Here is a 21,924-nt window from a genome sequence, read left to right on the forward strand (position 1 = left end):
GAAGTACCTACCATATATATATCTCTATTGAAATAATGACAAGATGATGAATTGAATTTATTTTTTTAAACATGAAGATACATTAGAGCAAAATGCAATAAACATCATACAAAAATAATAATAGATTCACACCAATCAAAAATGACTCAAGTTTGCACTGGCTTTGTCTATCCTTACTTGATGGTTCTTTGCAACACTAATGTTTGAGGAACTTGCATGACAATGGATAATCGAGATTTTTACTGCCTAACATCTTACTGAAAGTCGACTCAGAATTGAGAGCTGGAGTATGATTAGGGTGGTTTTAAGTATAGAGTTTAAACAAATATCTAACATCCATTCATATACTAATATTTTTTAAGTGCCAAAAAATCTATGGTAGTTAACCTGCTCTCATTGGTTAGAAATAGATATAATTACAACATGATGCAGAATGAACATCTAAAAAGTGGAACTGAAAATTGTATGGAATTAATCATGATCACCTATTTACAATTGTTTAAGAATTTCCATGGTTTTGTTCAACTTTTTACTGCCGGAGTCCAGTCCTGTCCATTTGGCAGCTTGATCAACACTAACAAGCAAGTAACATCATATTTCCCAGCAAATAAATCCACAAGACAGCCTCAGTGACATCATGAGATAAAGAGTTATTGCTTTGATGAAGAATTCAATTATCATTCTTCTATCACATACACAGAGAATAAGAGAATGCCTCTCACAAGTTGACAAAAATGGTAATAATCCACCACATAGAGCATAAAAGGATTATACAAGAAGTACTTATGAAAACATGCAGTTCATGAGAATGCAAAATATTCATGAGACCAACTTCAACTTGAATACTGATTGCTTAAACACAGCAGAACTCCTAACCTTGAGCAGGCAAAACTTTTTCGTAAAATAGCATATACGCAACTGACTCCAAAACTTTGTTCAAAGAACACTCCACTATCTCTGTGTCAGAGGTGTAGTACCACCTGCAAATCAAAATCATTAACAAATTAGAACATATCTGGAACCATGAATCGCACAAATAACCAGATAAAATTATCCACAATTCCCCTTAAAAGCTGAGTCATAACTTGATGGTTTTATTAAGTATGTACAATCTTAATTCAGTGGTTACAAAGTTTTAAATATTAATAGATAAAAAATTAAATTCATGAAAAAATATATTGGTACAGAACATTTTTGATCATCTCAGTGTAAGTGTAATTAAGAAAAACTAAAGATAATTCCCTACCAACTTTAATCCTCAGCACTTCATTTCACAGCCCAACACTTCCTTTACAGTGCCAATTTAATTGTACTGCCTAGATATTTTTAACACGCCAACCACGGAAGCAAATGAAGTTTTACCAACTAACATTCTTATAAAAATAGATCACAGGGAATTTTTCAAATGGAACTGATACAGAAGTGAGTAGGAGAAAGTGGAATCTCTGAAAAAGATATTGAAAACGTTGTCAGGTGGGTTTTGCCAATGGAATCACACTGGAGTTTCCTCATATGCTATATACAGCATAGTTCAAAGGATTAAGATGATGAATGCCCATTTGGTTCACAAAAAAGTACATAGAGCTAATGAAATAAGTCTAACAAGCTCAAGTTGGCATTAACCCTTTCAAGACGGTGAAGTTCTCGCCTTAGCATGACTGCTGTGCTGAGCCTCGAGAGACTCTTCCGTCCCCTCCAAACGGAGCATTTTTGCCGGATACTCGTTAACACATTATGGTCCGCACACGTGTTTTTACGTGTTTCTGCCGCCAGCGCTTATGTGCCGATCACGCGTTTTTACGTTTTTATGCAGTGTAGTCTCCTGCTGACCTCTACGGATTTATTTGGAACTATTTCGACCTAGTTCTGGCAGTTCTGGTTTGTGCGTCTTCAGGTAGCTCTACTGTTTGTTTTTGTGAAAGTTTTTCTTATTGACGTCTTTTTTATCGACGTTATAATAGTTTGAACATATATTGAGGCCTATGGCATATAATATGACCGGCCCCAATGGCTAGTCTAGTTTAAAGGGTGCCGGACCAAGAGGTGTTAAGAAGGGTCTCGCTGACATTCACACACTCTCAGCATCAACCTTTTTCAACCCTTCCTAGCAGGGACTCTGCATTATTTTGAATTAAATTCTGGAGGGTGAAAAAGATTCCATTCCTGAGAATTTCCCTTGACCAAGACTTGAAACACTATTATTTGAGTCCGTGATGGGTGTTTCTAGTTATTTAAGCTATCTACATACTCTTCCCCTGATTGAAATTTTGTGTACTGCTTCTAATTGAAAATAGAGAGCATGAGGGTAACACAATTAAATTCATTGCAACCAATATTCCATTACTTTTAGCATTTTTTTACACGGCCATATACTGGGCGAGATAGTTCTTCCCAACATCACGCCCATCAAGCATGTCAATACAGTAAACTCTCGATTATACGAAGCAGGATTTTACGAAGTTTTCGATTATACGAAGTGATATGGCGGTCCCGGCAAAAAGCCTATGGTAAATACATGGCGCTATTCGATTATACGAAGTTTCGATTATACGAAATGTTTTGAATTTACGAACCTCGGATCGGTCCCCAGGAGCGAAAAGGCATTCGTTTATACGAACTATGGCGAAATATTTGTCAACAAAAGTAGTTACGCAGGCGTAAGTAGCTAATAAAATCAGCGCTTCCAACTGTGGTTCATCAAAAGTGTGAAACCGTAAATAATAGCGCAACTTTGGATAGAAAGGGTTCGCCTAAGACCTCACGGAGGGAATTTAGGGGAAGTAGGAGTTCAGTAAAATATCGCGACGGACATAATGCCCTTATTAACGTGCCTATTCGTAAACATCGACAATACTTCGTAGTTTAACATGTCAGGAAGGTCGCGCGGGGTATTCGTACACTCCTAATTAAACCTTTGCACTGCTGTGAACATACCTGGTACGTTCGCAAGGCAGGCTGCTGTGACGCACTTCGAAGACTACTTGACTACTTTTCGCCGAAGCACTTCGAAGGGTCCCTAATCCGGGACCCTTTCCTCGACGAGCTAACCCTCGCTAGCTTCTCTCTTCGACCCTCTGAGCAGAGGGCCTCCCTCCCCAAAACTGACCGCTCTGACTGCATTTTGAAAATCTATCAATCCATGCCATCATCAAAAAATAATTGTTTGCATCGCACTCCTGCCAATCAGGCATTCAAGTACGTCTCTGAACCGTGTTTCTGCGACGAGAGATAACGATTTTGTTAACTTTACTAAAATGGCCAAGTTAATAAAATTCTCATTTTTCATCGCAGAAACACGGTTCAAAGGCCTACTCCACTATAATCGCAAATTGCTGGAAATCGGCCCGATTCCCTTTGATATCGCATCATGAGGATGTTCTCGAGGTTGGTAATTTATACAACTCGCCTACTAGTAATTCTACTGCTTTCATATCACGGCTATGGTTGATTCGTTACGTTATACCTTCAGGAAGCTGTAGCGGATAAAATCGCGGATGAGATTAGAGGCTTAAAAGATGATTTTGAAAAATTCTTGGAAAAAGCAGGAAGAGCACAGAGCGCAACATCAAGCGATTATATTGCCCATGACGATGATCTCCGGGCTTGCGACAATGGGATGCCGGTACCTGCGTCGGAAGAAGCAGCGGCCGGGACTAGTCAGAAGGCTGTGACGACGAAGATGAAAGTAGAGAAGTAATTTCACCAAATAAAAAAGAAGTACACCCTCCAATCCAAACATTAAGATATTTTGATCTGGCTAACGAGTTAGGTCCCCAATTTCATTCCCATTTATGCAAGTGAGAAACCATGGTGGAAGCGGCGATGGAGAAGGGCGAAAAGAAAAAAAACAGAGTTTTTTAGCAATATCTTTTCGTTTTTATAACAGCCTTCCTGAATAAACAACTTAAATATCTTAAGTATTGGGCTCTATTAACCACCAACTTTATTTTTCAGGCTACTCGTAATGAAGACGCACTTCTAACTCCAACCATGAACTTTCTTCTCGCGCGTCTCCCCGTTTTCCCATGCCGAGGGAACTTTCTTTCCAAAGTCTTTGTTTACTTCCTCCCGCGGCCTTCTGCTGATCTTGCCGACACCCACCTCACACATCCTAAATCCCTCCTTCCCCAGCATTTCCCATTCACTCCCTCCCTAAGGCTACGGAGCATTGAGTGCGTCGTAGAAAAATACGCCCCCCAAACGTAAACTGAGGCAGAGCTAAAGGCCCTTACCCCACCTTTCTTTCTCCTGCCCCCTCTACCCCACCATATGCTGACCACTTCTTTCCTCAGGCAATCTCCATCCCACTCCTATTCACCCCACCCACTGGGAATGTTCCCTGATTGTGGAGAAGGGCATGGTTCATCTTTACCTGCAACGGGGATAAGTTATTAACCGGAGAGAGGTTGAAGAAGTATCTTCCACTATCGGGGAAATAGTGCCGCGCTTATAATTGTCTCTCTTCTTATCTGCTGAGGTTTCAATTGAAATTATTTTCTTTGCTCTTTCCACACTACTTATATTTATTTACGATTATGGCGCGACTATTTTTTTGTGCAAAAGCTAAGAAAATCTTTTCTCTATATCAATGATCCTTTGCATAACTTTCAATACGACGGAGAAAGGAACACGAAAGCTAAATGAGGTGAAGGTACAAGTTTTTGCGTGACATTTTTGAGAATTCACGCAAGTGAACCAATACTTCACACACGTTGAGAAATTATGAAACATCTCTTGTAGGAAAACAATCAATGCGAATAATAACGATTCTCTATTTATTTCTCCGATAATGGAAGATGTTTCTCTTGTCGTTTCCCGGTTGGAACCTTGCTCCTGTCGACATAAAAGAAGAGAGAAATACTATATGAACATAGCACTTCACACCCGGTATGAAGAATATGGTCGTGATGAAGAATAAAGTTTTTCGTAGCAACGTCTGCAAAGATGATGGAGCACAGTATCTGGACGGAGAACTCAAACAGAATTCACTTCGAATATTCGCCAGAAGATATCCTAAGTGATTTATGCTCGTAACTGAATCTCAATGAAAATAACTAATGGAAAAGATAGCACATTCAACTGAAAATACGGAGTTACTCAAAATATTAACTTACGAAGGTTATTTTGGAAACGGGTGAAGGCCTTTGTTTTTCTTTTTTTTCTCGTCACTGTGCGGTAGAGGGCGACATAAATGGCGGTTACGCCGGCTGCCGCTAAAATTCCGGTGGTGCTGGAAACAAATATCCATCTAACGCGTACTTAATAGCTGATATTCGCTCTTAACCACAAATATATAGCATTAAATTCTTATAATAAACTTTGCAATTCATTATTTGATTACGTTTTCTAAACTGGTCGGAAATTTCTTAAGCGATCGTTGATGTTGAAGTATGAACGAGAAATGGGAATTTAATGGTGGTATAATTATTTAACCATCTTTCACAGCATAAATGGATAACAAAAAGCCTTTTCTATGAATAATACCGAGAATAACCACCAAAAACATTTAAATAAGACCGCTAAAGACAAAAAAGGGCGGTAGAAACAAAATCGAACATTTTTTTCGTGACTTATGAAAAAGGTTTGAAATTACGAAACTCGATTTTACGAAGTGCCAATTTTCCGGTCCCACTGACTTCGTAAAATCAAGAGTTTACTGTATTTACCATTCAAAATTTCTTCAAAGCATGATAAATTTATTTAAGTAAAAAATATCAGGTGATACATTAGGATGTGATTATGTAAATATAAATGCTGAGATGGAGCCCTAATAAAAATAACTGGCTGGTAAGCAAGGAAGGGTGATGTTAAAACATCCACAGGACTGAATTTTTCAACCCTTAAAGATTCATTATGATCGATAGCAAAAAATCATCTTCACTTGCAAGCTACTCAAAAAAGTAAGCTGAATTGAAAAATTGAACTCTCAAACTACATCAAGTCTGGTTTGAGTTTCCCCACACACAAAAGAGATTGGCTTGCATTTTATTTAACATTTAACACAATAACTCACATTCGGGTGTATGCCGCGTGTCGTAGTGGAGATTGCCCCGACGTTTCGCGACCACTTTTTCAAGGGAATAATGCCTCGCTGGAATTTTTATTCCCTTGAAAAAGTGACCAGCAGTCGGTCGCGAAACGTCGGGGCGATCTCCACTACGACACGCGGCATACACCCAAATGTGAGTTATATTTAATCATCATGAGCCGCAAAAGCTTCAATTAAGAAACATTTAACACATTTCTCATCCAATTCAATCATGTATTTGTAGTAAGTGAAAAACTCATCTTAACAAAAAAAGGAATAAAAATCATGAACTTACCTACTATCATCCAGACTACCACTCCGAGAGAGAGGATAGCTCACTTCCCTGAAAAATTATGATAATATTAATCAAGAACAGAGCATAACAAGGGGAGATCAAACAAAGAGAGACATTTTCACTAATTCCAAGAAGAATTTGCTATTTATGTTCAAAATAGTAATATCCCAGTGAAGCACACCAAAATTTAATGGAGAAATTGGAATACTTTCATTAAGGATGCCTTCATAAGTCAAGAACTCTAAGAGTATTTTGTGAAGCCCATCAAGGATATGAATTTGGATAAGAAGTCTGCTAGAGAGCTAGATTTGGTGTTCCTATTTACCAATTTTTCCAATGTGGATGAGAAATTCCTGCCACTTTGTAACAATAAGTCACAGAGTGGTCCAAATTGCTATCACCTACATGCAGTGGCATAGCCAGGGGAGGGGTCCAGGGGGTCCCCCCCCCAAAATATAAAAAAATACAATTATTTTCTTTCATAAAAGAAAACAAAATAGCGAAAAATCATGAATTTACAAAATATTTCTTTAAAAAATGAAGTTTTTTGATTATGAAAAGTGTTAAAATTAGTTAAAAACCCATTGCTTAGTACCCTGTTTTTCAAAGTTTTCTCCCATGGCTTTCCCCCAACGAAATTCCTGGCTACGCCACTGCCTACATGAACCACCACTGCAGTCCATCTAAATGTGTTGCATCTAAGAACTGAAGGTCTATGTATGTACTCAAGTAATAGTACCAGTTGATAGCTTGGTTTGATGATCAGCAATGCAAAAACATAATAAAAATGTTAGTACATACTTCATTTTATTTAATCAGCATGTAATGACCCAACTCAATAGAATAGCAAGTAGCCCTAACACTTGAGTTTAGGGCATAAGTAATGTTTTACAATCGGCTATATTTATGTATCAACCAATGTGGGGAAAATATATTCATTAGTTTACCAATAAATGCTGGGCTTGGACCCATGACCTTGGTGATTGCAGCCTACCACACTACCTATCTCAAGACAATCGCAGATTATTGCATGATATGAGGTTACCCTTTTCCCTCATTTCCCAGAATAGAACATTAATTCAGATGAGGCATGAATGAATAAAGAGCATACTACCAAATCAGAACAGATTACAGTCAATATTTTTGCAACCTTGTTAAGGCTGATTATATAAACAATAAAAGAATTTGGCGAGAAATTTTTAAAACTGCATATACTCACCCATTTCGTTTAAAGGGAGAGCCCAATCCTTTCTGTCTGACGGTTGTCTGAGGGGGACCTCGACGATAGGTCACAAAGTGGCCGGAATTGCTATCACCAACATGTACCACCACTGCAGTCAATCTGAATGTGTTGCGCCTATGAATTGAAGGTCTATGCCATAGCCTGCCTTCACTGAAAAGGAATTCAATATATCTTTGATAGTATCATGGACATCAATTAAAGCCATAGACAAATATTTCTAAGAAGTAAAGATCACATGAAAGCAGTGACGGCTTGTGACCTCTGAAGGGGGTGAAAGGACTGGCCTGATTCTTTTTATTCCTCTTCAATTACCCATACTTAAGTGGAAAACTCAAGACCTCAATCGCCAAATGTTCAGTTACGAAAAAAAAGTAAGGTAAGCTTTCGTGAGAGCCCTGACACTCTCGGAAGACTTTGCTAATGGGGTTGGGGTTTTTGCAACTGCTGCTTTTTAACGTATACACTGAGAGAAGCGTGGGATGAGTTGGAAGCTGGAGTGAAAGTGGGAGGAATGATGTTGAAATCGGTAATGTTCGCCGATGATCAGGCGCTCATGAGCCAGTCAGTGAGGGGACTGCAGGCTCGAGTGGATGCGCTAGACGAGCGGTGCGAGGAGTATGGGATGAGAATTAATCACGAGAAGACCAAGAAAATGTGGTTTTGTAAAGAATAGCAAGCAAGAAATGTGAGACTCAAAATAAAAGTAGGAGGGGAAAAACTTGAGCAGGTAGAGCAATTCAACTATATAGGCAGCACATTAGAGGAAAATGGATGCAGTAGTAAGGACATCAGGAAGGGAATTGCATTAGCAAAGGAGGTGTTCACGAACAGGAAGGACCTTCTGAGAGGATCGTTACATAAGAATTTAAAGAAAAGGTTGGTGAAGAGTTTGATCTGGAGTGTAGCTCTCTATGGTGTGGAAACGTGGACACTAAGGAAGGAAGATGAGAGGAGATTGGAGGCATTCGAGATGTGGGTACGGAGAAGAATGCAGAAGATGAAATGGACAGAGAGTATGAGGAACAACAAAGTGATGGCCATGGTGAGTGAGGAGAGGCAGCTTTTGGATGAGATACAGAGGAGACAGTAGATATGGATGGCTTATGGATGGATATGATACTTAGCAGGGAGGAGATGTTGAAAACAGTGTTTGAGGGTAGAATGTTAGGTAAACGAGGGAGGGGAAGGAAGAGAATAGGATTTTTAGATAGATTGAAAGGGAGTAGGCCTTACAGCGAATTGAAGAAGGCAGTGCTGGAAGGAAAGGGAGGTCCCCAGATTATTTGTTTAGTACTCCCTGGAAACCTTCATTAATCGATAGAATACCATGATAAATAAAATAAAATTTAACACTAGAATGACCGGGGTAAGCCGCATACCTAATATGATCGCCAGCAGTCAATTGTCCAGTCACCCTTTTATTGCACTCTTTCGTTCATTTTCCCTCCATATATGAGGGTAGAAGTGTTCTGATAATGGGTAAGGTGTCGTGTTAGGAAAAACATTGAGCACTGCAAAAAATATTAATTACACCTAAATAAATTTTATTGTAAAATAAAAATGTGTCTCACTTGCATCGTTAAAAAATAATAAGTCATGTGTTTTAAAAGCATTTCAAATCACATTATTTAAAGTAGTTTTCTTGGTTAAAAACATAAAGAACCAAAAAATAGAGCATTAAAATAAAGCACTACAAATTTGGTCTCAAGTTATTTATTTCTTGACTCTCATGAGCATGTTTTGCAAATTTTCTAATTACGTTCACGGCATTTACACATGTATTTGGGAGACATCTAGAGTAAACACATCATCGTAAAAATGAAATAATTTTCCATGAACATTGAAATACATTAATTTTTGCAAATGATGATTTGTTTTGTTTAAACCAATTTAATGACTGAGCTCCTTAACAATATTTAAAAAATTTCAATAGTTAAAACATATTTAAAATATTAAAATAATAATAAAATCATTTAATTCAAGCTAAGCCCAGCTCGAATTGAGACATCAACAAATACATCTCTACCGTACGCGTACACATATCTCCAAGCAATTGTTGACTAACAGTCATGGCCATGCACCTGTAGACGAATTGAGTGGATTGATTTCATTTCCTCGGAAGTTACGCAATTTCTTATCATCAAAAGAAGACCTTATCAACAATGTGTTCACGAACATGATTGATAACCACAAAAAGCACAGATGGTTGATTGAGCAAGCAATTTTGGCGGCTACGTACGAAGATTTGGATGACTGAAATTTGGTACATCAGGATCAAGTAGTTTGTACTCTGCATTAATTCAAATCTATTGACTGTATAACAAACAAAGACAGTCACTAACAAGCCATCTGAATTTTTTAAAGTCCTTAGATATGCATGGCTTACCATGACACAATTTACAGATGAAGGTAGGTTCAGTGATCACAATGCTTCAAAACCTAAACCAACCTAAACTATACAACGGAACGCATTTGGTTAAATAAAAAAACTGATAATCAATGTGTTTCACGTGACTATACTCAATGGAAAATTCAAAGATGAGGAAGTTCTCATTCTGAGGATTCCCATGATCCCAACTGTTATACCCTTTGAGTTAAAACGAATTCAATTCCCAAGTCGTGTTGCCTTTGCGATTACGATAATCAAATCCTGAGGTGAGTGTTTGTGCTCTGAATCTAGAAACTAGAATGTTTTTCTCATGGTCAAATATATGTTGCATGTTCACGTGTCAGTAAACCATCCTCTTTATTTGTTCTTCCGCCTGACAACAAGACAAAAACTATTGTATATCAGAGGGTACTTGACTCAAGTGAATAAAGTTGAATGTAGGTTAGACCGGGGCACGTTTATGCACCGGGCATTGGGGCAGGTTTACGCAGGGCACTTTTCCTAGCCGAGTTATATCTAGCGCACCACATATTAATGCTGCTTCTTGGGGCTATTCTCACAAGATACTGAGCGTCAGCCAAGCATCGGGCTAGTGTTGCATAAACTTCCCCGGGGCAGAACGGGGCAAACTAAAGACTTGGATTTAAAAACATTTTTTTAGGGTTAAAAACGTAAATAGGCCAACAACTGAATGCATAAAATTTTAACTTTATTAACTACTTTATAAAACCACAATGTCTAAAATTCCCTAAGTCAACACATAAAAATTAGAAATTTTTTTGAAATAAATTCGAGTATGCGTGACCCAGTCTACCCTAAGTAGATTGAAAAAAGAAAGTGTTTCTAACAAGCCATTTAAATGCTTATTTTTGTAGTTTCATTGAATTTTTTCTTAATTAATCATAATAAATCAAAAATTATTAAAACAGTACAGCCACTCTTGATTTATAAATGGTGTAACCAAACTGCACATTGATAATTAAACGGTACAACGTTCACCGGGTCAGCTAGCTTTTTAAAAATACTGCCACTCATAGTGACATGGCCAGTATTAAAAATGTTACAGTAAGGGTAAACAAAACTACGGTAATAATTGCATAAACCTACCCACAACACTAAGAATGATAGGATAATTTTAACCAACAGCCACCTAAAGCTAGCAATTTTTAACTGGAAATATTCGGTGTTTGAGCAAAAAAAATATTAAACATATGTATATGGAAAAAAGCAAATAGCAAACGGGTAAAAAAGCAAATAAATTAAAACTGGTACCTTTTTGATGGAATACCCATATCCATTTTTAAAGATGACTTTTCTGTCTTCATAGGAGGAGATAACGGGGCTTTTGGCTCAGCTTTATCCATTTCTAATGACTGTTGACTTCTGCTAAGCCTGTTATTGACTGGATTTTCTTCCTTGAGGGCTTTGAGTTGACTCTTTTTAGACTCTCTAACAGATGCCTGCATCCAGAATATGGATTTCACCGTGATTAATAAAATTATATACATTAGACCATAAATGAAATTCAATAAACTAAATTACACTTTGCTTTATAAATTTAGTATGCTTTGATTTCAATAAAGCTAAAAATAAAATTGCTGTGGAAGCTACAATGTTTTGATTATTTCATGATGCATGCCCAACATTTCCACAAAGTTACTACTGAAGTCATCAATTTCATTCTATACTTGTACAGTTATAGCATAGTGGGTCTTGCATTTTCCCATAGAGCAGTAGTTAGGCTACGCCGAAGAAGTAGACAAATGATATACAATGTGTTTGTAATGGAGATTTTTTTTATTTCAATACAATGAGTCCTCGTTTAAAGTCACTTACCGTTCCTGAAAAATGTGACGATAAACGAAATGACGTTAATCGAAACATAATATCCCATAAGAAACAATGTAAAAAGTGAATATCGGCTCCTGAACCTCACAACTCCTATGCAAAAAATTTTTAGCGTATCATATCTGGGGCATTTTTTACGATGGGAATACCAAGTGTGGCATAAATACGAGTTCCTCTCTTCATCGACGACAATAGCAGCAGTGACATAAATCCTTCTCCATTTTTGTATCTTCCCGCATTTGCTTTTCAGCTTCGCTATGGTGGTCGCCCGGGCGAGCGTCGCCTGGGCATCATCATCGCTGAAACATCGTCGCAGTTACAGGAACCAAAATTATTGTGAACACAGTGAAAAAAGTGACGACAAAAACTCCCGAATTCTACACAGAAAAATGCTTCGAAATCACTTTTAGGTTCCTGAAGACCATTATTATGTCAAGTAAAACCTTGCGCACCTACCTAAAAATTCATTTTACAGAAAATTTGCTAAAACCGTAATCGCAATTAACAATAAACACACCGTTTTACACTTCGTTTAGACTGACTGTATTACCGCCCACAAAACGAACAACCTGCAACGTCCGCTGCTTCGCATTTTTTCTCGCGCGAAATTTAAAAGACTTGATGTTATCGCAAAGCGAAGGTACGATAAACAAATGACGATCTCGAAATTTTCGTGACGCTATTGCGAAATGACGTTAAACGGGGTGACGTAGAACGAGGACTCAACTGTATTGAATGAGGATAAATTTCACTACTATGGTATTGGAAGTAAACGAAATCATCACCATTGATCTCGAAGTAAGCCTCAAAAAATGCACTGCTTCCATTGTGATAGAGATACAGCAAGGGCTAAACTGGTGAAATTTGGTATCAGAAGGCTGCATTTTTTTTTTCAAAGAAAATGGTAGAGCTGCAATTACGAACTCTGAGCATTACTTGAAATTAAGGATGAGTCAGTTCTTAAATTTTTTCAGTTCTCGGTTTTCGGTTCTCGATACTCGGTTCCAAGGATGAACTCTTATTATCTGAATTAATGGCAAATTTAAATGAACCACCAAAAGAAGAGAATGAAAATAACTTCACTAAAGATGCACATTAGCGGGAAAGCTCTGTAAAAAAAACTTAAGATCGTCTCCATAATTTTATTTGCCAAGTGAAAAAGTTTAAATAACACGTTGTTAAAGAATGCATGATTGACCATTACGTCACATTACATCAGGCAGCCACAGGTTCTTTCTCCAGGTTTTCATTTTAAAAATTCATCATTTTTACCCTATCTGGGTCTAATCTAGTGACCGCTCATTCTTTGAACATGAGTATGGGTATAGAAAGGTTGATCTAAGGCAAGAGATATCCCACATAGGTGTCAATTGGCACCCCACTATCCCGATGCTATGGACCTTTCTTCATAGGGCTACCTCAAAAATAAAGTGTACATCATTTAGTCACACACTGTGATTGAATTACAGAGTGCCATTGAGTGAGAGATTAGTACTGCACCCTAACCAAGGCAGAGAGAATGATGTCGAACTCTGCACAGAGGACAAAAACATGCGCTAAACAAGAGGACAGCAATGAAAGGAAATAATACTTCAAAAATAATAAATTCTTTAAATAAATTATCCTCTGAGAAGAAAACTGCCAGACATTGTGCATGTTCGAAATTAAATATTTTCCACATCAAATAATTTCAACATTTCACAGTGTATGAATAATAATTTTTAAAACCACTACGTAAAGCTGACTCACCCTGAACTTTATAATACATAAAAGGTAACGGATGAAAGTGAACAAATGAATAATGATCTCCTACTAACCTGAAGGTATGTGTACATTTCCATACACAAGTACTCTGGGAATGCCACAAAATCATGCCTCTTTGAGGTCTGTCCATTGTCAAACCATGTGGTCCGTTGAATATGAAAACAGAGACACTTTGGCAGCTACAATAAAAAAGAAATAGAAAAATATGCTAATCAAAAAAAGAAACATACATACACATGAATGGATATGTTAAACACAAACACAATTATTTGAATATTTGGTTAGAATTCTCAATATAAATAGCAGAAAATACCACTCAAATAATTCTCACTTTCACAGGTTTATTTAATGAGAGAATGCTATATAACAGTTAAATATTGAGGGGAAATGAGAAAAAATTTGCCTCAGTTTTTGTACTTCCTGCAACAGTATTCAATGGTAAAAAAAAACTTAAAATTAAACCAGAGTAAAGACCAAAGAGAACTCGAGAGAAAGTTCTTATTCTCACTTCTTGACACAACTAGGTAGATAAGCTAAATACATATAGCCAATGATATCTGGTGATTTTTCCGGGTATTCTTCCGCGTTTATCCATTTTGTAGGACAATATTTCGCCAACGTTCCAGTTGGCTTCCTCAGGTGACTTCAGTGGACCTGAGGAAGTCAACTGGAACGTTGGCGAAATATTGTCCTACAAAATGGATAAATGCGGAAGAATACCCGGAAAAATCACCAGATATCATCATAATCTCCGCGGAAGCCTACTTGGAAACATATAGCCAATATTTAAAAAATCTTTCTCATAACTTTATCAATATTATGTTTTCTTCAAAATTTCAGCAGATTCTTCACAAGAGAAACTCACGGCATATGCCCTGACCCACCCTAGTTACACCTCTGCTTTTTTGTTTACAAGAAATAAACCCATTTCACCACATTCTAAGCCTCAGAAGATTTATGAAGGTTATTATTTCCAAGAAACCAATCAGATAGTTTGAGCAATGGAAATTAATTATCATTATTTAGTGTATACCCTGCTGCTCTTATTTTTTATATGATTAGAAAATTCTTTCCTAATAGTCGACCATGGCTGCTATTCAGAACAGGAGAGGGCTTTGATCTCAAAGGGTCACAATTCCACACATCATTATAGTGTAGTTTGCTATTCTGAAGGGATAAGGCCAGGCAATAAACAGTTATTATGCTTAAAATCATGAAAATTCGCCTATTTCAGTTAACACAAGCATGGAAAAATCCAAGAATTACAATGAGAGTACATTGTGGCACTGAGGGTCGATGTATCACATGTTAAAAATTTCAATAAACTTATATACTGTAACAGTGAATATGATGCAGAAACTTGTTGCTATTTGTAGTAATCCTTTTTATACTACACCCATGCCTTGTACAGCGCAAGGGATGAGTTCCTTGGGGTCTTTGCGCTATACGAATTTGCGTTATATGAGAGAATTTTAACATTGGGAAGATAGGGATGCATTCCTGGTAGCAAAGGTGTTGGGCATCGAATTTCCTTTAAACCATATATATTCCCATAAATAGCCTTAGAAAACCTTACTTATATAAATTTTTATAGTTCAAAATATCTTTAAAGATAGTAGGCACGCATTTAAAGACTTTTATTCATGTTAAAAAAATTTGTACGCGCTTTTGAAATTCCTCCTGTCGTGCGGGTGGCCTAACATATGCTATCTCAAGGGTTTGTAATGCATTGCCGGCAGTTGACGATTTTTCAAACCAGTCTAAAAACAATTACTGTGTCACCCAGGTCCGTTTGTTGCTCATAGAAATGACAGGCAAATGCTACTTTGAATACCATTTCATAGCTAGCGGAGTTTATGAATGATAAATCATTTTAATTTGAAGTCCTCCGAGGCATTAGCAGCTACGTGAAACAGTGTTTAATTGTCTTGAAAGCTGACCCAGGTTTTCCTTCCCTGAAAATGAATGAACGAGATTGCATTCTTTTCCAAAACAATATCATCTCGTCAGCACTAAAAACTGGTTGAGGGGGAAAGGAGTCACTTTCAATCACAGCTTGGAGTTCATCAGAAAATGTTTCGGTGACTGCACTATCAACACTTGCAGATTCATCTGATATCACTGCACTGAAAATATCTGCTTGCCGTTTAAATAAACGAGATAAATTGCTTCGGTAGGCCGGCTATCTGGACCCAATGACCAGTAATGCTTTTGGCCATTGCACAGCAATGGATTTCGATTAATATATAAACAAAATATAAGATTTGAGGCAAGCAATACCATTAATATGCGTAAAATGATAGCAATATCGTGTGTACTTAACGCAAGTTCACCTTTTATCATGAGAGCGTTAAAGTTTTTTGATTAGGCTACACTACGTTGTGATGTTTCCTCGAGGAACGAATTTGCACTATATCGAAATTGCACTATACGAGGCATGGGTGTACTATTATTTTCGAACTGTTAATAAAGCTTTAAATAAATAAAGTTATAGCTAGGGATATTAAGCTTGAATTTTAATTTCTACACAATTTGCCCATCCAGCAAAACATTCAGTACATAATCGATGATATTCAAACTATAACCACACTAATTTAATTTCATTGCTAGCTACTATTTAATTTGCCTGTAAAGTCAAACCTCGCTCAACAAGAACCTCCATTCACACAACGAGCAAAAGAAAATGTAACAAAGTGACTCCCTTGATGAGCAATGTTTTGCAGATCGAGTGATGAGGAGACATCATGGCATTACATAGAGGTTCCTGCCTGCATCTCAGCTATCTGTCTGTTTAAGGCTCGTCGAGTTAGCATCTTACGGCCACTTGCGAACGTTGCATCCGGACAAATTAGCGCAAAGTTTAAATATTCTTACATGTTTATCCCCAAAGAAAATGCCGCAAGTTGACAGAAGTAAGAGAAAACTAATCACCAAGGAAGTCAAACATCAAATCATTGAGAACTGGAATTGAGATGTGAGCGTGGTATCTATAAGTTACATTATCTTCAAAAATAAGGTTAAGACAGACAGCATTGTCAAACAAAACCCTGAAGAGTTTGAGCAAATTCCTGTGGAGCAGGTAGTCGATGAGATAGCATCTCTGGCCAAGATTATGGGGCTTGAGGTTGACAGCAACAACATGGATGAGCAAGGGGAAGAGCATAGCCAGGAACTGACTACCATAGAGCTTATGGAACAGTATTCTGTTTCACAGTAAGAAGTTCTGGAGAGTACTTTGTCATGGGATGAGGAAATAATAGCCTCCACAGAGCCACAACCTTCCAGTGATACAAGGGAGATGCCGAAAGCATGGGAAACTTTTACATTATACGTTGAGAAGCATCACCCTCATAAGATAGTATCTAGTACAAGTTTTTTAGCATTTCTTTAGGAATGGAATGCATCATTTATGAACTTATCATATTGTTTAGCTTTGGATGATGTCAAATACCTTCTGTAAATATTTCTCCAGGTTCTGACAAGATATAAGCCCTAAAATTGAGTTTGTACTGTTCACCAACATGCAGGGCAATGGAGCCTCCCAAGAACTTCCAGTTTTGAATGAGAATATTGGCTCCACAAAGTCAATTCATTCAATGACTCTGATTTAAATACTTAAATACAAAATTACTTACACGACCAAAGTTTAGCCACTTGAGGAAAGTGGCCTTAACTGGCGCACTGGACTCATCATTGGATGATGGAACAACTCCCAATTCTTCTTTTCTCTTTAATGTACATCCTTCACATGCAACACCTTCAACTATTTCTCTGGAGACAAAACGATGAAGAAGGTACTCAAGAGTAACTCCTTTCTTAGCAGTGCCCAGAAGGTAACCCATATCTGCTCCACCACCCCTCGGAGGAAGACTAAGGGAGAGGCTGTCAAATTTGTCATACCTCACAGCTGACTGCATAAAGAGGAACACAGTTATCACATTTGCCATCCATGTAAGAAAAAAACAGGGACCAAAATGAAATTCAAGATATAGCTAACAATAAGTACAAAGGAAATATAATGTTTCCCATACTGTTATACCTATATAAAGTTGACACAAGGGGGCTCAAGTAAAATATTTCAATCAAGCTCTTAGACCAAGAATTATATTACAAGCAGAGCATTTAGAACTTGAGAGAAAGCTCTCATTCTCATTTCTTAACTAAATTAATTAATTAATCTAATTAATCGTAATTAATCGTAGAGGGCGTAACTTGGTGGAAATCCATAATAGCACGAATACAAGGATCAAGAACTTTGCTATTTCCACGGCAGGAGCCGTTGGTTGGTTGGCTGCTATATATATACTGTCAATTTACCTAAATCTTCACCTTGATAATGTTACTCTGTAACGAAACCATGGTCGGTGCTAATAAAATATTATGTGGAAATAGCAAAGTTCTTGATCCTTGCATTCGTGCTAAATTAATTAAGACATTGATCTATCCTGGCAACCTGAATTTGATAAAAATTCTCAGATTTGGGACTGGATTGACCAATTTTCACTGGTATTTTGATGGCATAGCCTGCCAACATTTTTACAGTGATGACAGACTTCAGTTCGAACATTAATACAGTTTAAAAAAAATATCCAGCAGGAAATCCGAGACCTTAACTTCATGAAAATTGGCTGTGAGTACCTGAGATCCTTCATGTTCCATATGTATGGCTTCTCTATAAATTCCAGTTTATAATCTGCTTCAAACAGGATTAAACCCAAATGTTGGTTTCAATTTGTGAGAGTAAAGCTCACCCCAGCCTGAGACATCAGCAAATGAATTTCACACACTCAGATTAGGTAAGCCAGTTCCTTTCCCAAGGCCACCGTCAACATGAGGATATTTCCTAAGCACCGCATGTAACTCCAAATAAAACTACAAAAATGTCACTGAAAAGCAAATGTCTAAGGGTTTGATCTCCAACAGTGACTTAGTAAGTACGACCTCTGTTGTCTGTGCCACAATGTGGACTTGAGGCATCAACACCTTATTCCATAGACCCAATTTGAAATTCACACACGAGGAAGATGGCCTGATGATGTAGCTGGTAGCACACATGACAATGTTTGAAAATAATTCATGCATATCTAAAAGCTACCTGTCAACGTATATCAGACCCCACAAACATTATCAGTAAGAGGTATTGCACACCACCAAAGCAACACAAAAAGTAATGAACCCCAGAACAATGACCTTAATCCACCCTTAGTAATTAGTGACTCCCCCAGAAATGTTATTATATCTATTAATGACTAGCTAATGCTAGCTGTAGCTAACCCTTAGCAATGGAAGAACCAGAATCAGTGCCCTGGGTTATCATGTACAGTGATTGGATCTACCCTAATTCCAAAGTGGAAAAATTCTCTCGAATTGGGTATTGAACTGTGGATTTGGGGTTGTAACTTGTTCGCTAGTATTGGCTATGCTATTCAGGCTGTATAATACTCATAGTCCTTATAGTTGGGTTTCATCATGGTTGGTGTTGTGCATGGTTCAAATCCTGGTGAAACCCTAAGACAACCCTCGTGCTAAGAAACCACTTAGTACGAGGAGACTGAGGAAAGGTAGCCCTATCATCACTTATCTAATCCAACCACTGTATTGAATCACTGAGTCACAATAACAATGATTCCATAAACAAGGGAATGTAGTGTAAGTTTTACCAACAGCAGGTTTGAAAAAATACAAATTCACAGTAAAGCTATCAGCTATTGTGTTAGTTTGAATGCTAACTTTGGTTGTGACTTCATTGCATCACAAACTCTCCTTGATAGGCGTCAAGAGTACAACACCAACCATGATGAACCCCAAATATAATAACCATGAGTATTACACAGCTTGGACAGAATAGCAAGTGACAGAGAGTGACCGATAGCCCATGATCCACAGTCCAATTTCCAATTCAGGAGAATTTTTTCACATTGGAATTGGTCAAGATCCAATCACCAAGTTTTCGTTCTGATTATTTTTGTGGAAAACAAAAACCCTGAGGATGCTCAAATAAAGGAGTGAAAAATTGGCAGTAAAAGTTGATGGATGGTTATCTAAATGACCAAACCTCAATAATATCATCCCCATTACCTATGAAGTTGAGTCTTACCTTAAAATTGCATGACATACACTTCAGCTGACTGGTCAGAAAACCCCTGAATGGGGAGCCAGAGGGTGACGACACCAGGCCACCTGTGCTGTCCCAGCTATTACTCTCAAATAATTGAGATGTATACCGCCCATCCGAGTACCTAAGAACCCTTTGCCTTGGGTTTACTGAGATGCTGGATCGCGCCCTGTGGCGAAGTTGGTTGACCTTCTTTGGAGATCCAGTGGGTGAGGCTGAATGGGTTGGAGATTGTACAGAGACAGGAGATCTTGATGCATTTGGTGAGCCAGGGTAGGATGATGCATATACTGAGAGTAAGTCTTTCCCTAATAGATCACCACACTTTCCCGCATCAACAAGTTCACTAGTAGCAGTGAGTCCACCATTGTCAGACCCTCGTAAGGATTCACTAAGAACGATTTTAACTCCACTTTCTTCTCCTCCACCATCACACCTTCCTCCCAGATTACCACGGCTATCTTCAACTTTTGTGTCTCCAGAGCAAAACGATTCAGGCCCAACTTCATCCCTACCATGAGAGACCAAAGGAAATCTATTCTTCAGTGGTCCACTCAGTGGGGATAAATCAGCCCTCACATCATTTGTAAGACTTAGTATGCCTTCATTAACTTGATTGTCATTTGAGATTCTCAAATGCTCCAACCCCTCTCCACAACTATCTGATGGTGTCAGAGCATCTGTAATAGATGGCTTATGGATGTTGAAGCTCAAGCCATTCCGAGGTCTATTGTCTTGGTCTGTGATGGGCACCTTGGCATTGTTAGCCTCTATTTCTTCTCCAATTGTTGACAAAAGCGCATGAAATAACTCGTGAGCATCTTGTTCACCAGGACTGATGGCCCAACCCCGCTTTCCAAGGGCCTCAAGAACACAATATGGTGCATAAGCATAGCCTTCCTCACTCGACTGCTCATTAGCTTCATTCCCATTCAATACTAGAAAAATAAGATTAAACTTTCAATCCTAATTCATTATAATGGAAATTCATTAATGGAAAAATAATTATTATCAGACCCAAAAAGAGGAAGCATGAGAATCCCTGTTCTCTGAGACTCACCAAGAATAACTTTGTAAATAGCTGCAGCCAGACCAGAAAATGTTCGATTATGAGATGAGTACCCGTCTCTGAATCTGAACTCTCTGTTAGCATGCCAAGATAACCAGCTGATAAAGGTTGGGCAGGATGCCAAGGCTTGTAACAGTGTATTCAGGAAACAAGTGTGGCCTAGGTTCACAAGACCAATAATGCCTGAAAATCAAACTAAGGGTATTTAGCACCATAATTCGAATGTTACATTGCAAAATGAAAGAAAATAGATGTATGCATTATCATAAACAAGCAACACCTGTAAGTGCAATTGCTTGCCAAAAACAACATATGAATTTACAACAAATAATAGAGAGAAATCAATCTAAGCCGCCCTCAACAATGACAATGGATGTAACCACTGACATGCGTCCCAGACTTAACAATGGCACGAAACGAAAGTAAAATAAATGTAAGTACCTGATTCTTGAAATTCCAGTAAATGAACTCCATCATGGCAATGGTTTGGTTAACTTCGAAAGATTTGTTTTCGGGGTTATAGCAATTTTTTTAAACAGTACATCCGTAATTTATACAAAAATTTCCCTTACACAGACGGCTTAGGAAATATTTTCAAGCATACTCTAATTTGTACTTGAGTGTGTCTTCATCAAGAGCTACTGTTAAATAAACAGGAAGTCTGATATATTTTTACATTTTGTACGCATGCAAACCTACCAAAAGGCTTTATGCTTTAAAGAATGTGTTAAATAAAATTGAGTTTACCCGCTTTCTTTCTCTTTTTAGTAGTTGTTGGTCCCCATAGGACATACAAGCCAACCGCAACCGCAAGAGAAACCCCAGAGAGAAAAAGTATCTTCTCCGAATCCATTTTCCTGTGTGGAATTCTCATTTTAATATACACAATGAAAAAACAAAACAAATTCACAAGATTAAGGAGCTTACCAAAAAATTTAGCACTGAATTTTATCGAAGATGTTCGGTTGATATTCACTTAATGAGGAACATTGTTTGAAGCTGGGAGTAAAACCATAGTTAACACGAACATCAGATTTTTTAAAACAAACTCGGAAACCGAGATTTAACACTGTCAATTTGAAAACATTGTTCACATTGAAGACATCACTCGTTTCACGTTACTCCGGGAAAATAAAATCGTAGTGAACGCGATTGCAAAAACAAAATCACAAT

General features: G+C 37.8%; 1 protein-coding gene across 2 annotated transcripts; it reads right to left on the reverse strand.

The window, feature by feature from the left end:
- Positions 1-40: 40 nt before the first annotated feature.
- LOC124163209 (ubiquitin carboxyl-terminal hydrolase 30) lies at positions 41-21,886 on the reverse strand. Of its 2 annotated transcripts, XM_046539946.1 has the most exons (10): positions 21,679-21,884; positions 21,499-21,608; positions 20,743-20,934; positions 19,665-20,620; positions 17,203-17,478; positions 13,621-13,746; positions 11,228-11,415; positions 7,543-7,716; positions 6,324-6,371; positions 41-980 (listed from the first exon to the last, which is right to left on the reverse strand). In XM_046539946.1, the coding sequence occupies exons 2-10, from the start codon at positions 21,602-21,604 to the stop codon at positions 872-874; spliced, it is 2,175 nt and encodes a 724-aa protein (XP_046395902.1). In that variant the 5' UTR covers positions 21,605-21,608; positions 21,679-21,884; the 3' UTR covers positions 41-871. The 2 variants fall into 2 exon arrangements, 1 of the variants encoding a protein (XP_046395902.1); XR_006865733.1 differs by lacking the exons at positions 41-980; positions 6,324-6,371 and adding an exon at positions 8,946-9,077 and having other exon boundaries at positions 7,631-7,716; positions 21,679-21,886.
- Between the last annotated feature and the right edge of the window lie 38 nt (positions 21,887-21,924).

This window comes from Ischnura elegans, chromosome 1, assembly GCF_921293095.1.
Source record: "Ischnura elegans chromosome 1, ioIscEleg1.1, whole genome shotgun sequence".
Taxonomy (NCBI): Eukaryota; Metazoa; Arthropoda; class Insecta; order Odonata; family Coenagrionidae; genus Ischnura; species Ischnura elegans.